This window comes from Triplophysa dalaica, chromosome 10, assembly GCF_015846415.1.
Source record: "Triplophysa dalaica isolate WHDGS20190420 chromosome 10, ASM1584641v1, whole genome shotgun sequence".
Classification (NCBI taxonomy): Eukaryota; Metazoa; Chordata; class Actinopteri; order Cypriniformes; family Nemacheilidae; genus Triplophysa; species Triplophysa dalaica.
In genome coordinates, this window is record NC_079551.1 from 12,569,461 (window position 1) to 12,596,463 (window position 27,003).

General features: G+C 39.1%; 3 protein-coding genes across 14 annotated transcripts in view; 2 read left to right on the forward strand and 1 right to left on the reverse strand.

The window, feature by feature from the left end:
- Positions 1–37: 37 nt before the first annotated feature.
- LOC130429418 (kelch-like protein 23) lies at positions 38–2,397 on the forward strand. The gene is made up of 3 exons (XM_056757962.1): positions 38–997; positions 1,405–1,813; positions 1,879–2,397. Exons 1-3 carry the CDS (start codon positions 58–60, stop codon positions 2,183–2,185), a joined length of 1,656 nt encoding a protein of 551 aa, XP_056613940.1. The 5' UTR covers positions 38–57; the 3' UTR covers positions 2,186–2,397.
- cers4a (ceramide synthase 4a) lies at positions 2,354–26,598 on the reverse strand. Of its 12 annotated transcripts, XM_056757969.1 has the most exons (17): positions 26,415–26,596; positions 19,200–19,452; positions 17,631–17,843; positions 14,245–15,023; positions 13,467–13,554; positions 12,629–12,787; positions 9,048–9,480; positions 8,075–8,254; positions 7,148–7,265; positions 6,859–6,977; positions 6,716–6,773; positions 5,980–6,030; positions 5,651–5,743; positions 5,411–5,539; positions 3,901–4,007; positions 3,648–3,804; positions 2,354–3,568 (listed from the first exon to the last, which is right to left on the reverse strand). In XM_056757969.1, the coding sequence occupies exons 7-17, from the start codon at positions 9,053–9,055 to the stop codon at positions 3,377–3,379; spliced, it is 1,212 nt and encodes a 403-aa protein (XP_056613947.1). In that variant the 5' UTR covers positions 9,056–9,480; positions 12,629–12,787; positions 13,467–13,554; positions 14,245–15,023; positions 17,631–17,843; positions 19,200–19,452; positions 26,415–26,596; the 3' UTR covers positions 2,354–3,376. The 12 variants fall into 12 exon arrangements, with proteins under 12 accessions (XP_056613947.1, XP_056613952.1, XP_056613949.1 ...); XM_056757974.1 differs by lacking the exon at positions 13,467–13,554 and having other exon boundaries at positions 14,872–15,023; XM_056757971.1 differs by having other exon boundaries at positions 12,629–13,554; positions 14,872–15,023.
- fbn2b (fibrillin 2b) overlaps positions 25,802–27,003 on the forward strand; it is a 43,638-nt gene continuing 42,436 nt past the window's right edge. Inside the window, exon 1 of the mRNA XM_056757955.1 lies at positions 25,802–25,915. The gene's annotated coding sequence lies outside the window, so the exon portion shown is untranslated. The remainder of the gene's footprint in view (positions 25,916–27,003) is intronic.

Consider the following 27,003-nt stretch of genomic DNA (forward strand, 5'->3'; position numbering starts at 1 on the left):
GTCTAGGCGAGGATATAAGTGTCACATGATGCACAGCAGAGAGTATCTGGTACAGTCATGGCTTGTGGAAAGCAAGACGCTAGCTATGATCTGAGTCCTGGAACTCAGCAAAAAACACTCGTTGAGAAGAATGACAATGATGTTGATGCAGTGCTTCAGGTAGAGGGAGAGTCGTTCTTTGTGAATCGCCAACGTTTGGCCATGTTGAGTCCTTACTTCCGAGCTTTGTTCTTCGGTGGCGGCCTGGAGAGCACCAAGAGGCACATCCAAATACGAGGCTTGGGGGTGCAACAGTTTCGAACTCTGATGGATTTCACCAAGAACTTCAAACTGTCGCTGGATTGCAAGAATGTCCTTGATATTCTAGAGGTGGCTGACTTCCTCCAGCTCGACAGAGCGCGACTTCTCTGCTGTAAATTTTTGGAAAGACAATTGCATCTCAGTAACTGTTTGGGCATGATGGCCTACGCCTGGCAGCTGGGCTGTCTGGAGCTTTACGCTGCAGCACGTGAGGTCGTCTTGACCCACCTTCCCGCAATAGCTTCCGAGCAAGACCTCATGTTCCTTTCCAAAGACGGTATCGCCAACCTCCTCGCTAGCGACAACTTGAGCATTCCAAGGGAAGACCTGGTCCTCGACCTGGCCCTTCGGTGGGCGACTTTCGAACCGGGTCGAGAAGCCGACTTCATGCAGCTGGTGGGTCTGGTTAGGCCCGAGTGCTTGAGTCTTCCGTACCTCACCGATCTTTTGTCTAAGATCAACAGCTCGGACCCACGTGCCAAACTCATTTGTAAGCTGAACGAGAACCTGCCTTGTAGCTGGACAGCTGGGAGGTCAGTCCCTAGGAGTCGCTCAAGAGAAACTCTGTTTGTTCTCGGCGGACCTCATGAGCAGGACACACAGTTGCTGTATCAGTTTCATCCATATAGCGGAAGGTGGCAATCCCATCCACCCCTGCAGAAAAAATGTCTTACTCAGTACTCTGTGGCTTCCGTAGGTAACAATTTGTTGTGTACATTTTAAGAGTAATGAGATGTGTTAGCGTCAAAAATAAGATAGCATGCAAACTAAAGATCAAGACAATTGATACTCAACCCAGATAGCAGAGCTACGTCTGTAAGATGTCTGCTAAAGATCTGTAAAACATCCTCTGTGTAAAAACATCGGAAAATGTCTTATTAAGGGCAGTTTTACATGCATTCTAAATCGAACACCTTACAGACATCTTCTAGATGTCTATATAACATCTAACGTGAAACGTCTCGGAGACCTATTGCAGATGAATGTCTTGCAGATGTAAATGTAGACATCAAATAAACGTCTCCCAGATGTATGTGTGCTATCTGCCATGAATCACACATTATAAATGAGTCCAGGTCTGAAGTCACAATTCTTTGCCCTCAGAGGACAACATAGTTGTGACCGGAGGCTACTTCAGGGACATCTTGTGGTACAGCGTTGACTGGGTGAACATCTACCAGTGCGGTACTGAGCGATGGGTGGATGGCCCGGCGCTTTGTAAGTCCAGGCACAGTCACTGCTCGGCATCCATCCAGCTCCAGTTGTTTGTGTTTGGCGGAAGTGTGGACGAGGGACCCGTGGCCGACGTGGAGAGGCTGATGCTGGGAGCAGAGGAATGGGAGAGCGTCAGCCCCATGGTGTGCGCTGTGGAGAGAGCCGCCGTCACCACTTTGGGATCTTGCATCTACGTGGCCTGTGGTTTGGATGAGAATGGAGACGTGTACAGTGGAATACAAAGATATAGGCCGGAGGTGGACCAGTGGGATGTGGTGTCCTACTCGCCATTCCCACGGTGAGTAAAGTAAGAATGGTTGGTTTTGTTAAACAGAACATGCTTTTTTACTGTCTTTATTCCAGTTATGATCTACTCGCAACCGAGCTCAACGGTGCCCTCTATCTACTGGGAGGTCAAGCTCTGCGCTTTGACGTCGACACTGACGAGTGGACCGTCCTTCAGGAGGAATGTCTGGACAACAAATTCTATACAGGATGCACCACGGTCAACGGACAGATTTACATACTGAGCGAGAGGAAGATAAACAAAGCGTTCCCTAACATGATTCTGATGGACCCTTACATTGACACATGCTTGGAGATCGACGATTCAATACCCTGTCCAGTTCCCATAAGAGGCTGCATCACATTGTGTGCGCGTCCTTACTAGAAACATAATGGTACCCATTTGTATTTAATTTGTTGTGTTCGATGTAATAAGTGAAGTTTTTCCTCTCATTCTTTGCTGTACGATCCAAAGTATTAAACAAAAAAGGGAATATCGTGGCCAGTCTGAACATAAAAAAGCATATTCTAGCATGAACACTGAAGCTAAATATGTGCTTTACGTGTTTATTATTAAAACAGTCACTGAAACAGTTTCAGGGATTTGAGTCGTTAATATGCAACGTTGTTACAGTAATCATGCAGCTCTTCATATCTCAACAAATACATTTTCTTGTTACACGTCATCAATATCATAGCCGCAGTATGAAAAAATATTTTATAAAACAAAATAAATAAACAACCAAATATTATTTTCAGACCAGAAGCCCTCAGAGAGAAGGTTTGGTTGGGGTTACTGTGCAAACAAACAATTTAGACCACAGAGTTTGACAATATTCAAAACACACAAATTACGTCCACCCATAATTTTACAGCCTCATCTAGAACATTTTTCGCAAGTGCACACTTGGCCTGTAGCCCTGTAGTGGTTTAATAATCTAGGTGCCCTGAAATTTTCATATTTAAGAGGCACATGCTTCAATAATCGCTGTCGTTAAGTAAGGCAATGCACAAAACTCAAAACTATAAAAAAGAAAAGGTGGACACTCCTCCACTAGATGGAGCTGCTTGACTCTTCAAACACAGACAAAAGCACATTCTGACTGCAGTTGGAGAAAATTCACACAATGTACATTAAAAATGTCATAATTTAAAAGACACGTATTAACTAAGGTTTAAGTATGTACTAAATGTTCAGTGCATGTTCGTCGAAACAAGTGAATTTTATACCGATATTTTGTAAATGTACACATTACCTTTCCATAACGAATAGCTAAACAAAACAACTTAAAGCAAACAATTCAGCATCACATATAATTGCAAACCTCGTTAATTAAATTTAACGTTTAATATCAAACGTCGTCAGCAGCATCCACTCTTCACTCTATGGTAAAAAAAACAGGTTACGCAAAGAAGCAACTTATTTTCATACTCAAATATATTCTGCTTGTGAATGTGTTTTGTTAATTCATGCGCTTTCGTATGTGCTCAAAGTGACCAAACATCTGCCGCTTCTTTAATCAAATTGGGACCTCGTTTCTGACAGACAGTCTTTAAACAAAACAAACTAATATTACTATCTTGCTTTCGTCTTTCTGGTTTTCATCCTTCCTCTCTGATTAGTTAAATTGTTCAACACGCAGTTATTGGCCAGTGAAGCCAGTTTCGAGTTCAGTGCCCCATGGTTTTTCTCCCAGCTGTGTTCCTCTTCTCTACCATCAACTTCCTCCACCTCACTCTCTTCGTCGCTGCGTTCATCTCTTTCCACCTTAAAAACAGATTTGGACGTTCAAACTGGAAATATGAAATATAGGATCATATTTGTTAATGTGTGCAGAGAAACGTACTTTGCCTAAAAAGACAAATTTATAAACCATTCGAAGGATCAGCCAAGCCCAGAAGACGTGCAGCGCTTGAAGGACCAGCAGGAGGCAGTTAAAGAAATAATATCCCGGGAAAGGAGGAAACACGTCCAAACAATCCACCGCAGTTGTGTAGACCACTCTAAAAAAACATGAATTTGAATGATTAAACATCACGTTTTTGAATTGAATTTTAAACACATCATTTCCAGTTGTATAGTGATGTAAATGCTCTAACCTGCAGGGGAAAACCACAAGACGGGTTATGAGAAACACCGCCGCGAAAATCACAAACAGGGCATCGCAGGTCTTTCTCCAACCGGCATAATTGAACATCTTAGCAGACTGTACAAGAAAAAAGAAATAGGTTATTATTACATAACCATTTTTTGGCCATATTATAACAACTACCAAGGTAAAACTAAAACTACTGAAGTGAAACCATAGTACAATTGTGGGGACTATACTTAGTTACTGTAGTAAGAGCATGGTTCATTTTCTTATGGGAGGGGATGTAAGAAAAAATCAAATTTGTCGTTCCAACCATTACGCCGCAAAAATCGCAAGATTTTCCCCCTAAAAATACAGGAAATCCAGGCTGAAGTCATCAAAGAAGCCATGGTCATAAAAAAGACTGTTTACAAATTAGACATTTCTAATGTGTTTATTGCTGTTGATAGATGATAGATTTCACGAAACGTTCATTTATAATACAGAAAATAACAGAAAATGAATAATGCTATCGACAGCGTGTTGTTATTTTGTACCAATTATACTAGAAGTTGGCTTTCGAAAGGCTGATAAAACAATTTAGCATGGCATTACTCCGTCAATATTGAAGATATCAGGGTTATGTTTTCACAGAATGTTTTTGACATTGCGTTATGTCGAAAACAAACAAAGAAAGGACTGGGTTTTCACAGACGGGGTCACATTTTGTCTTATGGCTGGAATACACTACAAGACTGTTTTAACAGATTGTTTTAAAACTAGACATCATACACTAGCAGACTTTTTGAAACTTTCAGATAGAAACACACTATATGAAATCTGCACACTGTGACAGACTTTCTGCAACAAGTCCAGACTGAAAATCTGAGCAAATACACAAATGTAGTGTATTTTAGCCTTTACTTGCAGCTTTTTTTTTACAAATACACTACAGTAATTACACAGGTCAATGAAAGGTACATTCCCTCAGACGTCTGAATATCTTATGCTGTGTTTCAGAAATTTTCCCTACAAAACAAAACAGATTTTAATTTAAAACTCATTGTAGATTCCTGAGATTCCAGACACGACTAAATAAGCCAGCGTGACACCGGGAGAAATCAAAGCCGTGTCTGTGTTTCATCCAGTTGCTGTCAACACAATCTCCGTTTTGACAGCCGCTACATCTGTGTTGTGTTCTTCTGTAAATTCATCAGCCCTGAAGCCAAAACATCCACCTCAATCCATTTCTGCTGTAACTGTGATTCACAAACCTCCCTCATACAAAAAAATAAGTCACCCAAACTGTTGTGAACTCACCTCCAACGACAAACTAGTCGATCGGTGAGGTCGACCGGTTTATCAAGATGTTTCTGGCATATATGGTTTTGCTATTTTTAAGCAGTGTTTTTTTTAGAAATTTCCTGTAAGACCATTTCATCCTTTGTATTTGATGTACGGTATGAATACTGATGCTGTGATCTCACAATGGGTGAGAAGAGAGCGGCCAATCAGATAAAAAAGCCTGAGGTGTTTACCTCCAGCAGGAAGTCAGAGGAGTCGTGTACGAGCATCACCAGGGTTCCCACACGCACAAAGTTTCCGCAGTACGAGAACGCTATGAGGAAAATGGTGGCGACGTGATGAACAATCTGCTCTTTGAAGTCCTGCACACAGCACAAACAAAATAAACCGTTTTAAAGAGTTTATTATATCTACACACTTTTTTGCGACTCAGAGGAAGTAAAGCCCTGACAGTATTTAGTAGTCGAGCGTACTTTGCGTTTGGTGTCCACTGATACACAGAGCAGAAGTGAGAGGTAGAAGGAGAGCTCTGTCACATAATACCAGTACTGAGCTTCTGCGACAGCCTGCAGAAACACAAGAACCGGTTTAACACTCACAGCAAACAATTAAAACACACTTCAAACGTACAGTTTTTAATACTAAGCACAAAAATATGAAATCTTATGATTGTTTTTGCTCGATTTGTTCTTCTGGAAACAGGTCTTATACAGTTTAACAGATTCCTCTCTCTACATCTTGAGATCTTTTCGCTGAGATTATGCAAACAGGAAGTGTGTGAGTAAATGTGTTTTCTCCAGACCTGTTTTGGGTATCCACGCCAGCATTCCTTCTGATCCCAAAACCAAGGAGTCTGACAGGACAAAAAAGGAATGATATGTTTTTATATTTTAGTTATAAATGTTATATTTTTGTTATATAAATGATACAACAAAAGTCGTATTAACACTACATTTAACACACCAAATGGCTTATTAATTTTTTCATGAAAAACAAAAATTGTGTATTTTATTTTCTTTAGATTAGTTGAGCAGTAGCTTGTACATCCACGACTATTTACCAAAGATGACTGTTGGAACGGCCTGTTCACTTAACGATGATAATAAAGTAAAAAAAAACACTCGAAATGTAAGAGAATAGTCCGAATCATAACTAAAACAATACAGTTAAACAATAAAACACTCACTGCCAATCAAAATCCTTTCCAATTTAAAAGGCTAATACATCACTAATAGGTCACTGTGGTTGAAAATGTAACATTTGTTGTGTTATTGTTTGTTCTGGTTACAGTTCTGGGCTGAATTCACAAAACAGAAGAAATTCTTCTTAACGGCCATATTTGTTTCTTAAATTAAGAAGCATATATGTTTTTTTATTGAAGTTCAGAAATAACACTTTCATTAAAACAAAAAAAGTTGAAAATAAATAACTGACATTTTCAGACACAAGTGACATTATGCTTTCTGTACGCGGCGTAATAATTAAAGTTGACCATTTGGGTGTCAATTTTAAAAGGAGAAATACTAGGAGATACTCACGTTAACCAAAGAGACAAGACTACCGGAGAACACAACGAGATAAAAGACAAACCTCCACCTGAGAAATGAGACAGAAAAGGACGGTCACTTATCCATAAATGAGAAAACACACAACTGACCCATCCGTTAACATCTGGACTCACGAAGCTTCACAAAACTTCCTGGTGTTGCTGGGTTTGTCCTGCTTTCGGCGATGGTGAAGCCACGTCTGGATCTGACGCTGGGTGAGCCCGCACCGCTTCTCCAGGACTGCGATTTCACTCTGATAAAAAAACACAAATGAAACATGTTTTGATATTAAAATGTAAGTCACAAATTTCGAAAGCGTCAAAATCATTGTGTCACTGTTGATTGTTATCATTAAAAATCTTTAACATTGAACAGATTTAAGATGACCGTTGATTCATACAGGTACACACGTGACTCACTAACCTGACACGGCTGACTCTTTTTCCTATGATAAAAAGCCTCTAGCGTTGGGATGGGCGCGACTCCAACCCGAACCCTGTCCCGGACTCCCAACAGCCGGCTAAGCGGCTGCGCTACAGCCCTGCAAGACAGACTCATGTAAATCTTTTGTATTAGCGACACAGCAAATGCGACTCGACACGTTGGGAATTGGTACAAGTGGGCATGAGCTCATAACGCTGCCCGGGCATGAGCTCATAACGCTGCCCGTCTCTCTGGCTCGCGCCCTATTTACATAATTGTGTGGCAACTAGATATGGTCTGTAACTCAAGATCCTTAAAGTCCCCATGAAGCGGAAGTTGCGATCGTTTTTACTTCTGTATTTTCAAGCATACCGAGTGAAATGGAATTTTGAATGATACAAATAGTGGGCGTGGCTTTCGAGTTTCTCTGCGATTTGATTGGATATATAAAAATAGCCGCTGCATTTCGAAATGGAACTGGGAACAGATTGACACTTGAAGGGGCGGAGTTAAGGGATGCTCCGCCCAGACTGTTTAACATACGTCAACTAAGATGGATAGTCATCACAGGATGGTGGTGCTTTTTCAGAATTTAAGATTATGTGGACACACGAATTTTAAAAAGAGAATGACCCACATACTGTATACTGATTTACTACTTACAATAAACGTTGCAATATATCATGAAAAATTGTCATTGACATTTTTTATGTCATATGGACTTTAATTCATTTAATTTGATGTTCAGGACCTTTTAGTAACAAACAGGCAGGAATGAGTCTCAAAAGAGTCGTATGAAACATCTGCTGTTGTTGCCCGGAGGCCACCTCACTGTAACTCTACAAAAATAGCAAGTCTAGACTAGTCTAGTCCAGACTAACCGATGTGCTTTACCAACTGACAACACGTCTTCTACTCAGTCCTAACCTTTCAAAACCAATGCGCAGGGCGATGAAGCTCAGGGCCAAAGGCAGACAGATGATCAGGTCGCGGGGCGCAGGGTGACGACTGCCGCCCTCCGTCCCTTCTGCGATGTCCTTCCATGTGACGCCAGGAGGGAGCCAGAAGTCCTCCTGCCAAATCCACCTGTTTACAAGATCCTCTATCCTATAGACACACAAAGGACACTCTTTAACTAGCCTGTGGCGCAGTGGTAAGAGCACGGCACTAGCAATGCCAAGGTCATGGGTTCGATCCGAGGGGATTGAACATAGACGGAAACAAATGTATAATGCAATTTAAGTCGTTTTGGATAAAAGCGTCTGCCAAATGCATACATGTAAATGTAAAATAGCTGATCTTAAGCATCATGTAACATGATTATATTGCACAAGCTATAGTTTATTATCAGATGTATTGTAAACATTTTATGTGTACAATACTCAAGAAAAATAAGTGGTATGAAATTAATAAAAATCAGACCTAATGAAGTAACCGTTAACCTAATTTGGACCAATGAGATGTCACGATATGCTAGGCTATAATTATATAGACTTTGGACCAATGAGACTTTGCAATGGGCGGGGCCAACAAGCGAAACGTCCCCAAGAGGACGAAACCGCAACCGGTTTACGAAACGAAACAAAACAACAAGCAGACGTAAATAGTTAGACAAAATTATAATAACTTATTATGGTAAATTAATGGAGACACATTACATTTTTCGAACAGAAGAAACAAAAAAAAGATGTAAACAAATGTAACAAAATTCTAACTTTTATTTTATTAATGTTTTAACATTAATTATAATGATTTAAGATCATTATAAAAACGTACAATAACATACAAATATGTCATGCGCGCCCATCTTAAAATACGCACTTTATATTCTTCAAGGAAAAACGGACAGGACATTAATAATCAATGTATATTTGTTTACATTGTAAATAAACGTCATTACGTGTTCATGTTCCAGTGATGGAGATGGTCTAGAATAGGTCTGGGGCCTGTTTCACGGGTATCCAATCCGGTTTAAACCCACTGTTCAATATAAACAGCATACGGCATCGTGATCGATTTAAATCACAACTAAAATAAAAACAAGAAGATTCTTGAGGCGAAATATTTCAAGGAATGCTCGCGATCTCCTCCGATGTCTATATCAACACACATCCACCACATCCATCTGTGTCCTGTATTCTGTCCCGAACATTTAAAGCATCACACATTCGTCAAACAGACCCCAAACTGAGAGAAATCAGGAGAAAGGAAGAGTTTTATGTGAAGAAAGCAGGAGAAGTGAGAGGTTTAAGCAGCATCTTCATCGAGTCCGTCCTCCATCGGAGTCAGGTGCTTTACTCGAGCCCGGAGATACTGACGCCCCCTGCCGGACACTGCACGAACGTCCACCGCCGAAACACACACAGAAAAGTTTGAATATAAGTACAAATAAATCATTGAAAAATAAAAATCAATTAGTTTGTCTGTGAAAATACATTTTATAAAATACTGGTCCCGTCTGTCTATATAAATAATACAACATACAATCCGTCTGCAACATAACAAATAAATAATGTACAAATAATTAAAATGTAATATGTATCCAGTCTGTCTCTCCAAACAAACAAATAGTCAAATTATTTCGAAAATAATAATCAGTCTGTATTTCCAAAATAACTTTAAAAAATATATTTTGATTTAATAATCTTATTTCTATAAAGTTAAGATATATTCTCTACCGGAGTTATGTTGTCATGGCAGCTAAACACAGAGTAAGCAACTTTATATTTACTTACACTTCATTTCAACATTTAGTAATACACATTTAAAAGCTAAATATTAGTAAAAGGCATTAGTAGTAGTCAACTTACAATGAATAGTTGTGATTTTAAATATTAAATGTTGCTTTTAGTTAGTTAATGTTACTTTATGTATTGCATGTCCTATTTTTAATGAATGAAACTTTCCTGCAAAGTGTTGCCAAATTTAGCTTTTCTCTCTTTTGGAATTTATTTACAATGAGATGATTGACAGGTGTTATAAAGCTCTTAGGAACTCGATGCTCGAGTGATCCTCAGGAATGTGTCTTTCTGGCTCCTTATAAATCTTATGCCAGGATTAAGAAAAATAAACACCATCCCCCAGGTGTTTTACAACAACGTTGTTTTAAATTGAATTTATTTTTAATTGTTTGATTAGGCTCTTGAACTGTCAGCCTGTTGTGAATAGCACTTGTTGCCATTTTAAAGACGTCACATTTAATGACACTTTCCTCAAATGTTTTGCTTTGCTTTTATGGAGCATTTCCAAAACTTTAAATGCAATAGATGTGGCCGAGAGCCAGTGTAAACATTACAAATGTGAACAACCCCTAATGTCATTCATAATATACGAACTGCATGCGTTACCACGATTTCGAGCCTTATTTGGGGTCACTTGATCTCCCACTTCCTTGAAAACGTTGCTATATTCAACTAATGAAATAATTGATTTATTGATGGGTTGAGGATATTTACATACCCGCATATTCTCCATGGACTTTATGTGAACATGTGGGACAAGAATGCAGTTTAAAGAATATTATACAAACATAGATTTTTTGTTTTAAAAAAAAAGGAAAATGCATTTAATGCACTTACAATGGAAGTCAAGCCAGCGATCTGGCCTAAGGGATTAAAACCCATTTTTTTATGTCATATTTTATTCAAAGCAACATACATCGACAAACACTTTATAGCAGACAAATATTCTCATACCTTCCTAAACGAAGCATTACAGGCTTTCCAGTGACGTACAACTCCGATAAGTGCCAGAAAAAAACTGTTTCTGCAACAGCCGGCAACTTGAAATATAACCATAAACACAACGTAAAGTTTCCCGTGGAGAGAAATTGACTTCATAGCAACTCCAAACCCGACATATAAACCCATACCGCTGGAAAGTGATGGATTGTGTTAATGGACCCATTGACCTGCGTCTTGACACGAAACAGGCGGTGAATGTTTAATTTGTCATTTATCTCATTTGTATTCGGCTGTTTATATGACAGCCGGGGGGGAAAGCTCTGTGTTGAAATCCTGCGATCCAGCACATGAACACAATGCCACGCAAGGCTACAACAAATAAATACAACTATTCAGTCCAGATACCGGTTCGATTAACAATGCATGACAAAAGAGAATTCATCTTTGAGCTTTTTCCTGCGAATTGAGCCAGAAGTGAGAAAAGAGGAGACAATAGAGCGTGAAGGATTCGGTAGGGAACAGGCCGTGTGCTCAGCTGTCTTTGTGGGTAAACCTCAAACAGAGCCGTAGGTCAAACTGCTTGGCTGTGGTTTGCCTCAAAGTGTGGCCTCCGAGGGCCAACAAAAACAGCACCGGGGAGGTCGGGAATGTCAACAGGGAAACTATATTTCACAGCCCGGAGAACCATGGGTGCACAAAAAAAAACCCCCACACATTTTCATCATGAAAGTTAAAAGGGATGCTCGGCAAACTGAAGAAGAGGTGACACCTAGCGTCCAAGGTTCAGAGGTGTAACAATCACTCTAGAAGATCAAAAAAAAAAAAGTTAAAAAAAAAAAAAATCCCACGATTCCCATCAAACATCAAGAACAAAGTTTAGATACAATTTGAATTGATAAATGAAATTCATATGTTGAGATTCATAATCCAAACATAAAGGCACTTCTCCGCCTCCATCCATTTCAGCCCCTCCCGTCCAATCACCTGGCTCTACTCTGCTATGTAACACCCGCTTTTAACCATCCAGTCAATTCCCACAAGATAAAACTTGCCGGTTTACGTTTCTGTTTGTTGAAGTAAAACGTGTTCAGAGTTAAACATCTCTCAAAATGCTTTGGAGCAAAACTCACCGCCAGCTTCCCGCTCGCTCCTCAAGTTTCCAACACAACAGCCCGTTTTTCATCTCAGCAAGTGTTTTATTTTAAGCACTGCTGGGCAATTCTCACAGCCCATAGAAACAATGGAAATATCTCGGCACATGTTTTATTTTAAGCACTGCTGGCCAATTCTCAAAGACCATGGAAACAATGGAAACTTTAATGAACACAAACATTTCATATCTATGTTTTCTCAAATCCAGAATATTATAACTCTGCGATCGATATTTATGTGACAGCTCCGTACTCTTCAAGGATTTGAACAAATGCATTCTCATTTGTTTCTGTTTTTTTTCTCTCCTATTTTAGAAGAAACAACTGAGACTAAATCGATAATTGAAACACAACTGAGAACTCCAATAAATCTCCTGATCTTTAAAATAGCAAACTATGAGAATTTCCTAAGGGACAGACTGCACATACTCTGTCTTTCCAGCAGAGGGCGCGTTGTCATATTCCTACAAGTCTAGAATTTTGTCAGTCTATAAAATGGTTTGGATTGGTTTTTGAAGAACTTGTTTTTTTAAATGAAAGCTGGTTTTGTATTGTTCTGCCAAAGACATGTCATTGATTGTATAATTTGTTTCCAAGTTCTGACTCATGATGAATGTGGACAATCGAAATGGTTCTTCTGATATTACCCTGCGTGTCTTGAGTAAATGTTATTCCAGTCCACCCAGAATGTGACCGCATGTCTTATCCTCTTGCAGAGGCGTAGCACAGATGTCTTGTGGAGGTGTTGAAGTAAAGCAGGGATTGAAGTTCTTATACCAGTGTTCCACGATGTTATTCAAGAAATCCTATCGGAAAAACAGAAATAAATGAGATATGATAATCACAAAATGTCTGTTTCACTTCTTAAAAAAAACCTATATTACTGATACATCATGTCCAGATTAGATTATGTATAGCAACAGGCCATCAAACGTTTTCTTTGATCTTTTCTATGTCACCATTTTTGTTCTGACCAACTAGACAGCCTACCAACCAGTCATAACACCCATATTGGTCAACTAAGGATGCCCTAACAATCTCCCAGAATACGCCTCCAAATGCCTAGCAACTACAGAAAGTACCTGAATTACCTATAAACTTAATCGAACATTAAAAGTTGGCTTATATGAACTCTCCTTCTCTTGTTCAGTTATGTGTTTGTTGTATAGTTTAATGTGTCATGCGAGGTATTTGAACAAAATATCCTGTTCTTTTGAGCTTCCTGAGTCTTCTCAGCCTGAAGGACATCTCCGCATATCCGTTTATGGGAGCAATTAACAAGTAAACGTTACCTCAAATCCAGTTGCGTCATGTTCGCTGTCCAGGCATTATAAACGTTCTGGGGGTCAAACATCTGAATGTAGTTTTCACTCAGCAAATGTTTAGAAGCCCCCCTGCTTCTCATTTACAAGGAATGGTTGTAATTCTATCGAACAACAAATAATGTCTCATTGAAGTCCTCGCAGAGAATAGAAAACTATTTACCACACAGTGAGAAGGGCTAAGGAACAATAGTTCAAACGTCAGGTCACTCAACGGCCATCTTGATAGTGTCCCCTCAAGAAGCTGTTTTCTGTTAACGGAATACAGTTATATCTTCTTTAGATTTAGAGTTACAAAGATAGAAAACTCACGAAAAACAGGATTTTGACGGTTAGCATGGTACAGTTCGTTTTTTGGTATAAGGATCTTTTACAGTTCATCAGATCAAAGACATTTATAAAGATTTGGAACACGTCGAAGGTGAGTAAATGATGACAGAATTGGCATTTTTGGGTGAAGTATCCCTTTAAATGCAGCCATGAATTTTACTAAACCGATTTTTCTATTTTAACATATAATCGCATATGTATTGCAGTGGAGCTGTTTTGCCAGTGAATGGTCTTTTGGTGGGTTTGCAAAAGTGTAAAAAGCGTAGTGAAAGCGTCACTCGCATTCTTTAGTTAATCCTTAAAAAATGTTAGAAATATTTAATAGTGTAAAACATAACCGTTAAGATGGCCGGTGTTTAGCTGTGAATTGTATATTTTGCCTCTCTGTCACCACCTCTGTTCGAAACATAAAACTGCAGGTTATTTTACATGTCTTTAACTTACGAAATCCTAACAAACGGCCCATGTAATAAATCGTTATTATAACCATAACGTTAATAATCAAGGTAAAATAAGTAGCTGATTTGTGTATATTTTTAACCAAATTTTGATTTGGTTTACATTCAACATTTTCAAACGAATAAAATGACATGCCACAGAGCAAAACACACCTGCGACACACTGCTCACACATCAAGTACTCGACGCAGATGTCAGATCAGGTTGTTCTGTGTCGTAAATGCTAACTGCCTCAGTCATTGCATATTGTCATCCCTAAGACCTTCTCATCTGCAGCGAACTTTTTAAGAGGGATGTTACAACATGCATCTCCTTCATTGTCCTGGAGATGAGCTCAGGTTTTTCCAGCATGAGATCAGCGGCAGTTGTCATTTTATGAATGATTATCATTATTAAAGACCTTTCATTACGTTCCAACAGCATCATTTGGGACACCACGCAAGTGAGAATCATAATAGCGACCATGTGTGGAGTCATTCTGGGGAGATATTCACTGTTAAGTTAAATTCATCAGGTTAATAATGTCAGTTTTACATTTCACAAACCTGTAAAAGTAAACTAAGTATTTTTCACCAAAATATAAATATTTAATTTAAAAATAAACAGTATTCTTGGAAAATGTATAAGGCGATGTTCACTTACGCAAGACTTCACTCATATCGGTGGAGGATAAAAATATTATTTTTGTTGTAATACTAATATTACAACAAAAGTAAATTTCGTGTTTAGATGCATGATATCGCTTTGAATGTCATACGTGTTTGGTTTATTCATACTCACCTTAACTTTCTGTGGGGGCGATTTACTTCACGTGTTATTACAAGCTGCTAATCTGATTCTCATTAGTGAAACACGCCCAAAAATGTCACCTTTGAGAATGAACTCGACTGGCGGAAGTGTGAACCTCCACAATGCCGTGAAATAAAAGCCATCTGAAATAAAGACAGATGGGACACGGTGAGGATAAATCCTGTATCCGACTGCAACAACAAAGAAGATATTTTGAGAAAAGGTTTTGTGTTCATACAATGGGGTCAATGGGGTTCAATGTTGATTGATTGTCAACATTCTTCAAAATAACTTCATTTGTGTTCCACAGAAGGAAGAAATTCACGCACGTTTGGAATGACATGAGAATTTTCATTTTATAATATATAAAGCCACCAGTGCCTCTTTAAGGTTTTAGAGTGTAACTGTCCACAATTCTCTTCTCTTGACAACAACCCACATCGCCAAACTACTATAGACCGTTTCATTGGACACAGGCACGACTGAGCCGCAGCTAGCATCCCCTTCTGTTTGGCAAGTGTCTAACAATAAAACATTTTATATTTTATTTAATTGATGTTAATTTGTATTATTATTTTATCATAATTATCACAATAATTTATAACATAATTAAATAATCAATTTGTTTAAAGGGTCCTGTAGTTATGTCGCGATTAATAAAACCGTATGACACACTGACATCTACCGGTTGAGCTTGGTATCGCAGCCTAAATTCAAAATATTGGAGAGACAAATTTAGCCAAGTAATGGTTCATCTCGGGTTCTTTTGATTGTTCTCAGAAATAATAAAGTTTGTGATGTGTACCGGAAGTTAAGGGAAGCCCACGAACGAGCACATTCGCAGTAAAGTTTATGTATGTTGTCTGCCTTTGGAATTCGCTCGTGTGTACCGGGCCGCACTTAATCTCAACAAGCTCGGCCTGCATGGAGTCTGTTTAGGCATCTGTTTGAAAAACTAACTCTGCTTTCAGGCTAAGAGCGGACCGTGCCGAGGAAGACTGCATTCCACTCCCATCCTAAGTGTCTGTGCCCTGTTAAACGTATCCCATGCTGCACCAGGCTCGTCGTGGCTTCAGCAGTCAGCAGAAAGCTATGAAAAGCCGAACTTGTACAACCACCAGATGGCTAGAGCATGTTTGAATGTGACTGTAAAGAGCTTCCTGTTCACAGACCACACACCTTCTGTAACAATGACAGGTCTTTCAAAGCTAATTGTACAGGGAACATGTGATGTCCATTGCAGAAAACTATAGGCAATTATTGCTCGGTGGCTGCTCTTGCTTGGTGTACATGACTTCCAGAACTCAGTAACGTGTACATGGAGCAGTTATGTACCATTTAAGAATGTTACTCTTTAAAAACTTTCATTTAAATTTTTCCCTTAAAATACAAAAATAGACATTTGGGCCACAGAAAAATGTACATGAATTAGATACCAGACCAATTTGTACTGACCTCTATTTCTTTTCTACTCTTTCTATATGATTTCTTTAGCTTCGTATACTGTGGTAGGCTATTTGTGAGCAGTTTTAACTGCACTTATACATTTAGTTGTCCCCGAGTTGTTCCAATTGCTTTTATTGTTTACCTCATTTGTGAGTCACTTTCGAGCGTCTGCCAGAGTTAAAGTCTAGAGGTATAGAATGTAAAAATGTAAAAAATGCCCCAAATGTTTATTCCTTCATCATTTACTCACACAAAAGAAGATGTTTATGTTAACCGAACAGCAACAGAACCCATTCGCTTGCTTTGGTTTTGTGTCTATACAATAGAAGTGAATGGGTACCCACTTTTCACGAAATATATCCTTGTGTGTTCTGCAGAAGAAAGTCATACAGGTTTAAAAGACAAGAGGGTGAGTAAATGATGAGGGAACCTTAATTTTCACTTTAAATCATCAAAATAATAGAAAGCTTTAAATGACTTGTGCAGCTCATAATTTGATTATACTCAAACATTTAGGGCTAATTTCTATTTTGTAGTTTAGATTAGTTGCTTTTAGGATGCAAATTAAACTTTATTGAATTCATTGATGACCCATCAGAAAGGAGACCTCTTCAAGAGCTAAATTGTTTCTCCTAGACACTAAAGGGATTCTTCACCCAGAATTGAAAAATGATGTCATCCTTTACTCACCTCGAGTTGTTCCAAATCTGTATAAAGTCTTTGTTCTGATGAACACAGAGAAAGATATTTGGAAGAATGGTTATAACCAGACAGATTTTACCCCCCATTGACTACCATAGTAGGAATAAATACAATGGTAGTGTCCCAAAACTGTTTGCTGTCCTACTTTCTTCAAACAGGAGAACGAATTCACTCAAATTCAGACTATTTTACCTCAATCATCTAGATTCATCACCTCATAACTCTTCATGGGTTTCAACAATTACACTCTCATTTCTGCTTTGATTTCTCCAGAGAAATTTTGTAAAAACACAACTAAAAACAACATAGGATGTCATAGACGAGAACAACAAAATTCCCTCTGGGCAATCCTCATGGCAGATTTTAGAACGATCTCATGTATTATTTTACCATCATACTCACTAAACTCAAATCATTTTCCATTTTAAAGATATGTCTTATTTCTCGTCAATTATTTTATGTAAAGCACTTTGAATTGCCCTTGTGTATGAAATGTGCTATATAATAAACTTGAATGCTGATCAAGATGTCAGATTAAATATGTCTAACAATCAAAATAAAGGTGATGAACTTCAAAACGATCTCAGTGTGGGGTACAGTACCTAACAGCTGGTTGGCTTCTCCCGTCAACAGAAGAACACCCTATCCCCCCCACAACCACCTCCATCTACAGACTTCAAAGACCTCGCATGGAAGTTCCACAGAGGTGACATATCTCCACAGCACGGCCTGACAGGATCACACTTGCGAATGCTAAGTAAACCGAAGTTTGACTTTGTCTTTGAGTGGTCTCCTCACTTTCAAGCTGTCACAACCTGAGAACAAAAGCACAATCTATATCTACAGTGTAAAGTAAAACGTTATTGAATTGCAAGGAGACTGCTTCAGATTTCAGGAATGATCTGCTGTAACATTACAGTGCAAGTACGTCGTCCAGAGGTTGCATTTGTCCACCGCTTACATCATCAGGTTTATTGGGTTTTATTTCACTAAAGCAACTGTTATATGTCAAGGTAAGAATGAAACTGTGATTATACGTCTTGGGAGAAATCAGTGTTTCATTTATGTTTTTTAACTGAAAACTGAAAACACAGGTAAGAACCTCAATGAGGTTTGCGGTAAATAAACATGACCTCCAAATGCGCCCAAAATCCTGGCCAGGACGTATCCGGAAAATACGGCACATAACATCAAAAGTGAAACTGGCTTTACCAGCTACGATAATGCAATAAATTCTTCCGCCGAGGTCTCTATCAAGTTCACAAAGTATTTTTGTGAAATGTTTGTCTGCTATTTTTCTTAACCTGGAATGTTCTAAGAACACCCTTGATAAATAACAACCTGTGATGACAAGTCTTGTTCGTTTGCTAACAAACCGCTGTGGAAAAGCAGCGAACAGACTTTTACTGGTGTGAAAATCAAGCAAAGTAGGTGTACCCGGGACAAATGGACGGACAGCCTGGAATATCATTATGGGCCGATACTCAGCAGACGCTTAGGAGCTTAATATCAGGACGTCCTACGTGAACCCACATTTCTAGAAAATGTCCACCGTTTTCCGCAGATGTTTGAAATATCAGCTTGAATTACTTCCTTAACCATCCTTCAGGAACCACTGTCTACGTTTTACTTTCACAAAGTCAAAGTGGGCTCACCCCCAACCCCCAGCGAGTGCCTGTGTGGTCACGTTTGACGCCATTTTGTAGAGCGTCAGTTTTAGCTGATGGTGATCAAGGTGGCCAGCTGTGTTTGCTTCTGTCTGATGGCTAAAGGAAACCCAGAGTATCGAACTCACTAACACCCTCCTGCAAAAACACGTACACCAAACGCAAGCGAGTTCACGGGGAAACACACCCTGAGAAAGCTCCTATCATAGCCAAAAAGTTCTCCGTTTTATGCATGTGATGTTCTTTCGATTGACGCTCCAATTAATATCATTGAAATTTTGGAGAAACAACTGAGATTACAGTTGAGACTACAGAGTTGACACAAAGAGACTTCCTATCAAAACATCCCTTGGTGAATCTTTTAGTTTCAAAGATTTCCCGTTTAGTTTGCAAATCTCACGGGATAGATTTGAGTTGTATACTAAAGTGATATTTTGATATTTAGGAAATGTCTCTATGTTTGCTTTTCAAGAACCTTTGGCTGAATTGTGATAACGTTCTCACCTCGGTCATAAGGAGGTCTGGTGGCGGAGTGCAAGCTGAGCCATCTTTTCTGGGTCGGTTTCAATGTAAACAAGCCGCGCCAAAGTGAGCGAGATGAGGAACTGCTGTGCAAATAATCAGAAATCTGGGCCGAGTCCAAGTTTGGCATTGCTGAACTGAACGTCTGTCTGGGTCGGTCTTTCTCGCTTCCTCTTCGAAAGTCTCAGGGCCTCCCGTTCTATCGCAGGAAAGCGTGAGGGCATCACTGACAGCACTTTTGAGACAATAATTCAAAGTGAGAATTCAGTTTCCTTTGTTCTGATTTGAAATGCAAACATTTGACAGAAGCTTTTGTGTTTGAAGGAAATAAATATGACTCATGCTATCTCGCCAGACTTGGAAGGGGAAATGGGTGAGGATTGAGAATTGAGTTCTCAGCCGTTCGTAGTGTATTCCAAGTCTAGTATATTCCCAACACATGAAACGAAATACAAAAATGGACTTCCAAACACTTTTCGAAACCCAATATTTAGTTTTGCATTCATTCTTGACCAACTTTGCCCAGGTTTGGGAATGTGCACCACCAAGAGTACTTCTTAAATCCACATCAGGACACATGCTGACAAAACGGTTTCGCAAATAGAACCAGGTGCTTTAAAGAGAAAATGCTTAAACAAAATCGCAGACTGAATTATAACTGGAACAAACATACATGACACGTTTACGGTCAACATTTGGGACGCAAGAAGACAAGTCACTGAACATTCTTTGGTTCCCTGGATAGCAAATTATGGTCTCACAGCTTTCGCCACTTTCACTAAACAAAGTATTAACGTTAACAGGACAAAGTGACTAAGATTAGGTCTCATTTAATTTACAAAAGTTATCATTTGATCTGTATAAAATTAATGACCAAATGAAAGGGATAATTCACACCCAAATATTAAAATCCTGTCATCATTTACTCACCTTCGAGTTGTTCCAAATCCCTATAAATTTCTTTGGTCTGATAAACACAGAGAAAGATATTTGGAAGAATGCTTATAATCAGACAGACCCCCACCAATGACTCCCATCGCAGGAGTCAAAAGTGCCCCAGAACTTGAAGTATGTTTTGGTGAAGTATCCCTTTAAACGTGGAATCAAAAGATTTGGACAGTGATGGTGATAACAGATGCATTCTTTTTGGGCTGAAGCTCTGTTTGAACATAAGATCACGCAAAGGATTTTGTTATCAGGAGTGGATATTTAGCAACCTTTCGACCTTAGTCAAAGTCTGCCTGGATGAATCTTCAGCTTAGGAGATTTAAAGGAACCTTAAAAGTCAGCGAGGAACCTTAAAGGAATCATGCCTGCCTGATGATATTGAATATTTAAGTTCAACAGAAAAGTAAAGAACAACGATATCTTACGACAGAAATGCATTCATGCCTTTAAATCCTTAAAATAGTTCTTCACATATACATCTATATGTTTGGTACAGCGCTGGGCAGTAAATTCCTGCCGTTTCTTGAATTCCCGTAAGATGGAATGTTTTATGCGTGTTTGCGAGTCAAAGACACGGTACATCTGAAATCCATTAGTAAAGGGTGCAGTTTGCAAACGGACCCCGCTTGCAGCTCAATTGGAATTCCACTTCATTGCCAACTCTTCCTAAAACCAACATCTATGCCTTTTCTGTAGTTACAAGCCCCACAGAATTCCTCTAGTTGCCCTCTGGGAACTCTCTGCATTTCCTAAAACTATGCGAACACTCAACTTTACGTATTAAGACCCTAAAGACATGTACGGGATTGTTTTTTTGTTTTTCATGGGATGACACAGTGTCATTGCATGAAACGGTTTGAGTTTGTCCTCCCCGCCGCCTTTGAAGTCCTGCATTCCTCCCTCGCTACATCACTGGAGGTCTACAGCTGGAGGAAGATGAGGTTAGCGGACCAGACACAGAATGATAAAAAATACGAGAACACAGGTGACGGAGTTTTAGCCAAACGCTTGTGAGATGTTAAAGGACATTAATGAATGACGTAAGAGCTCCCTCCCTAAATACACTGTATATGGAAGCTCTGTTTTTTTGATGTCGGAGGAAATGAAAGAAAATAAAAGAGCGGTCTGTTCCAACGGATTTTATGGGAGAATTAATGGGGGAATCATTTCAGCAGATGACCGCAAAGTTCTTCTGTTCTCACCACACGGGCATCTAACAGGCTTCGTGCAGATGGGGTGAAGTTTGCTAAAGGAGCAGTTCGCACAAAAATGAAAGTTTTCTCATTTGCTCACCCTCACGCTTGTGATGTCATCTTTCCATCTGCTAAAGAACACTGAAAAAAACACTGAAAATACAGAAAACTGTAATCCTACAGTTATATATGACCCCCTCGTAGTGCAAGATTTCCGGTTTCCGATTTAATTTGAGTGGTTTCTTTGACAGCCCTGACCTTGTGCTCTTCTCTAAAAACACTCCCTCATCTTAACTAAGTCCAAATTCTGACATATGCAGTCCAACTTCTCCCTCCAAACCAGAGGGACTGGGCATCTGTTCTGTGCATCTGTTCTGTGCATCAAGGCTATAACATCACTGTAGTGGAGTAGGTGGGGCGAGACCGTGGTTCGAGACCGGTGAGTAACTGTTAATGAGCGGCAGCTGTGCGCGCTCTGGTCTCGAATCACGTAGGAGATCGGGAGCATATAAGAGAACGAGCGACCGGACCGTCGAAGAGAGAGGACCGGGCCCGAACATGTTTTACATTTGTATTTGTATTTATGTTCTATTCGCGGGCCGTCGACCGTGATGGGCGGCCGGCTGTCATTTTACTTCCGTGTTTTTGTTTGTGATTTGTTTTGTTCGCCGGCGGTCAGCCATGAGGGGTCGCCGGCTGTTATTGTTTATATTAAAACTTTATTTTAATGTCTGCCGGTTCCCGTCTCCTTCCTTCCCTACTTTGAATCTCTCTACAATCACATTTCAGGGTTTTCATGACTCACGCTCACTCTTTCTCTCGACTATGGTACACATGCTAGACAGAAAAGAAACTCTTTGTCAACACGAATCTAAAAGTGTGCATGCTTTTAGTTTCCACTAATCTGCAGAACATTCCCCATGTGTCTGACTATGTAACTTCCAAACTTAATTTATTTTTCAGCAATGTTTGCGTTTAGTATGAGCTTTGACTTAGAAATCAAAGTTTAACGTATACAAAATGAAATTGGTAAGACATCTGCTGAAATTATACAGGAGACACACGAGAGATCGTTTCCAGAATTTCATCTCAACGCAAGGTCAAAACTCTCAATATGAACTCAAATAAGACTTATTCATGACTGAATGATCAGTTCCGTGCTTTCCACGTTAACTTTATAGTTAGCCAATATCGTCTCATTTGTCTCCATGTTTATCTCTCATGAAAGGTGCCACATCTGAGAGGAAGTGGATACTAGACATACCGTGTAGCTCAACTGTTCTGCAGTTGAGCTTTCATCGGAGTTAAGCAAATTCTCCATTTCACTTCTTTGAAGTCAACAGTAAACGAGAGATGAATTTAAAATACATCATTTGTGATCTTACTGGTGATTTGTGAAACATTCATTTGTTTGTTTTTCCGAAACAAACACGAACTGAAGCTTATTTAACAAAGAAGCCGAAGATAAAAGTAGCATTCACAGAACTAATGAAGGGGCGAAACGGAGGCTTTGGTTGGATGAGAGCCATATTAAAAACAACTGGATCTTCATCTGGTTTATGTAGGATTCGTTCTTTCGTGTCAGCTCTGGAGAACTTTAACAAAAAGAAGCTCATCACATCTCTGATCATGTTGGTCATTATTTTCCTTCAAGACCTGCCAGATTTCGAACAAACATGATTTAGAAAAGGCTTTTAGGAGTAGTTTAACAATACAAATGGCAAATACTTAAAGGCGTCATATGCATGTTTTCTGTGTCTTTGGTGTGTCATAAATTTCCCGTTCATGTGTTAGACACGTAAAATTGCAAAAGTTAAAGTGTCTGAATAAAAGATGAATTCTATGTAAACGCGAATGCTCACCCTGCCTGAAAAACTTTGTGTATCCACACCCCCACAAATCTACGTAAATTCGTGGGATGATTTAACTAAGACCGTACAAATGTATACGCAAGTAAGGTGGCTGTACCTGCCAGTACAATTCGAGAGGAACCAGATTTTCCAAATATGGTAAGAAGCATCACATTTCCGTCACACGCTTACAGTATTCTACCAATCACTACTCACTGGTTAACATTGCTATGTGGTTGTTCAGAGTGGTTGCCAAGTGCCCTCTGGCTCACGTCACAAGACCACACCCATACATTTCTATTGGATTCTGGTTACTATGGATTTATCTTAGTTTCTTTGTTCGATTGCTTTGAAAAGTAATATCACAAGTCACAATTCGAGGACAACAACGCAAGAACACGTGTTGTTCTAAAAGTAAATACTTAGGTATGGAGATTTTTTCATATGCCATAATATTAAACAATACTAAGTGATATTTGCATTACAAACACCACTTACTAATAAGAAATAAAAATTATTTATCCAAAGAAGACATGGTTTGTGATCTTCAAATGTTTAGTCTTTACAAAGTAAACAGGGAGTCTAGTTCTCAAGAGATAGTCATTTAAAAAGGCAAATTTTGACCATTCATCTGGAAAGCCTTTCATTGAACATTTCATCCTGAAACATACTGTTTAACATGACCTGTCAGATGTTGAGGGGGAGTTGAAAAAAAAGGGAAAGCATTTTTCTCTGTGCTCCACAGACAATATGGTTCTGTTTAGGGGCGAACAGAGTGGGTCTTAGGAGGCGGAGTCTGGCAGAAACGCAGATTACATCCAATTTCACTGTATACACTTCAAGGAAATGGGAGGGGGGTGTCGGAAATGCAGCAAATCATTTCTACGACCATGCAAAGCAGAAGATCCCTCAATCGTATTTTACATGACATAGCGAACCCGTGAGACATCCTCAAACCGATTTCTTCAATTAACTTTTATGACATTTTGGAAATAGCTTAATTTAACAGACGCCATTACACAAGTAAAATCTTGATAGTTTTTTACTGCTGAGGGATAAAATAAGCCCAATCAATACAAGAGCTATGGGGGCGGCTCCTGAAATTGCTCAGACAACAAAGGCATCTATGTTTTCCAAACCTGCTGACTCAGTTTGGTAGTTTCCACTACGTTTTACCGGCGTTTGGGTTCCACTCAGCTGTCTGACCACCCAGCTGGCGTGTCTCTACTAACAGCCAATTAAAATTAGGCAATTAGGGGGAGACCGCGAGCTTTTGGGCTGTAAAGATTTTAAGCGAGAAAGCAAACTGTTCATCGTGATAAGTTTAACACTGCTGAATTCGGCATTTCAACATGACAAAAACATCATGATGATACACATGACACCAAAAATCTAGTGGTGACTGTTTCCATTGTGTTGCCAGATAACCATAAGATAAAGTCAAAAGTATTTATATTTGAAATATTATATAATATAATATATAATTTGGTGAAATTTAATTCAATTTAAAAGTCTTCTCCTCTTCTACAAAGCACTTAACAGCCTGGCTCCTCCCTACTTAGCAGAACTCCTTCAAAACTACACTCCCACTCGCCCTCTCAGATCATCTTTTGCACTTAATCTTGTTCTTCCTCGATAACGCACAGGAATGGGTTTTTCTAAAACTCTCAGTGACGCAGCTCCCCGCCTTAGGAATTCGTTACGGCAGGATGTTAAAAGTCGTGAAAGTCAACGTTTTTAAATCTAGTCTTAAACCATACTTTTTTTAGGCAGGCTTTTCTGCGATTTTTCGTTGTATTAATTTGTGTGCCTATTTCATGCTTATATCTAGCTTGTATTAATTCATTTTCTTTGATGATTGTTGCTGTACTATTTGCTGTGTGGTGTCCTTGAGTGTCAGTAAGGCGCCTGTAAATAAAATGTAGTGGTAGAAGTTGACATAAAATAGAGCATCAGGACTTGTCAAATGTCTATCAAAACATCATATGATGTGAATTATTTAATATGCATTAAAAGCAAAATGTTTAGACCTTTTACAAATGTTAAAGTAAATTTCAAATGAATTAGTCAATAAAATAAAAATATATTGCTCTTGAAATGCAATAAAAACTGTCCGAAAACACTACTGGCTGAACTGTGTGATTTATGTTTTATGTAAATTCTCTGCGTGACAAAAGCAAGTTTTTATAGTATATTAAACTCTATTAACATGAATTATTATGAACTATTCATGTCAAGTAAACTACTGACTATTTCCATTGTATGAGGTTGTAAAATCAAAACTGTATAAAACAATAAAAACCGTCTTATGAAACTCCTTACGAAAATTCACCATGGTTTTACTATTCACCACAGTATAAGCATGATAGTAAAACTGTGGTGTTATTCAAATAGCAATCAAACTTCCCCCAAAAAATATGGTTACTAGACTTTTACTATAATAAAACCGTGGTCATTTTTTCTAATGGAAGGCCTAAATATTCTTACTCTTGAGTTCCTGTAAATGGTGGCAGATTATTCCAGGGTTTTGAGGGACAGCCGGGAGGTGCAAACCCCCTCCCATCTCAAAGAAAGCACCTCCCCTCGGCCTATCAGGGCAATTCACTCTCTCTTCTCCCCCTCACAGGGGCAACAGTGCAGTTTTCCATTCAGTGGATCATATCCCGTGACAATAACGGACTCCTCCGGGCATTCCGACACATCTGAGGTATTTCGCCTTTTATATCCTCATTGTTTGGGCTTGACTTATTTGCATTGCTTTCGACGCATCACTGGCACGCATTTTAAGGTTAAAAGGATGTAAATTACGTCAAATGTTATATTGGAAATCTTGCGAAGCTTAATCTGAGGTAAAAAAAGAAGTTATTGGCCCAGTCAACCGGCGCTTCTTTCCTTCAGTTTTGCGATCTGTTGACTGGCAAACAGATTAAGAAAAAATATAAAATCATGCATGTGGTGAAAGACTGACATTTTATGTTTAAAGATAAAACTGTTTTAACGTTGAAAAGCTTTCCTGAAAAAGTAAAGTGTGGAGAGATGTGACTTTTTACAGCTGTTTAAAAACATATTAAACGCGTTGCATTTGCAAGTTTAACGTAACCTGTTAACTAAACTAAAATAGCTAAAAAAAGGGATCGCGTTTAAACCCGAAATCCGTCGTAAAGTGTGCAGTTAAACTGTTCGCTCGCGCGCGCGATTAACGTTACCTCAGCAAACTTTTTTCTCTCAGCTTTTTTCCTTCTCCCCTCGAAGGAAACGCTCACGTGCCGTCATTTTCTTAAAGTCACACACATGAAAGTTGCAGATGTTCGGTAGTGACACGGTGTCTAACGCAACGGGAGCTCAGGGAGTCATTAACGATGATGATATACATGAGATCGATGATGGTGTCGCTCATTGATGTTTTTTTTGCTTCATTGTTCGCGCCGCGGTTAGACCCGCCCATTTGAACACGCCTCAACTTTCCCTCCCCTATCGGAGCTGTCATCCAACGCATCGGACAGTAATTCAACAAAACGTTATTTTTATTTTGAGATGAATTCCAATACAATAGTTAATCCATCTCTATTTAAATGATATAAATAATATATGTATATATATAATTATGTATACGTAAAAAGTCACTCTTTTTGTGCTTTTTTGTGGTGTTTTTTAATATACAGTTGTCCCTAATACAAATATATCATCATATGTTGTTTTGTCACCCGCTCTCAAAACCACAATTTCTGCCATGTTTAATCTTTTGAGGTCCATTACTTATCCTAAAACCATTATTAATGAGCCGGTTGAGGGCAG

What these genes read in the sequence shown, in the direction of transcription:
- cers4a (XM_056757976.1), bottom strand. An exon ending in AGGAAGTTTTGTGAAGCTTC is followed by an intron (nt 6,774 to 6,858) that starts GTGAGTCCAGAT and finishes CTCATTTCTCAG; the next exon opens with GTGGAGGTTTGTCTTTTATC. An exon ending in AATTTGTCTTTTTAGGCAAA is followed by an intron (nt 3,569 to 3,647) that starts GTACGTTTCTCT and finishes TCTGTTTTTAAG; the next exon opens with GTGGAAAGAGATGAACGCAG.
- LOC130429418 (XM_056757962.1), top strand. Translation starts at nt 58, where the DNA reads ATGGCTTGTGGAAAGCAAGACGCTAGCTATGATCTGAGTCCTGGAACT. An exon ending in GTACTCTGTGGCTTCCGTAG is followed by an intron (nt 998 to 1,404) that starts GTAACAATTTGT and finishes CTTTGCCCTCAG; the next exon opens with AGGACAACATAGTTGTGACC. An exon ending in TCCTACTCGCCATTCCCACG is followed by an intron (nt 1,814 to 1,878) that starts GTGAGTAAAGTA and finishes TCTTTATTCCAG; the next exon opens with TTATGATCTACTCGCAACCG.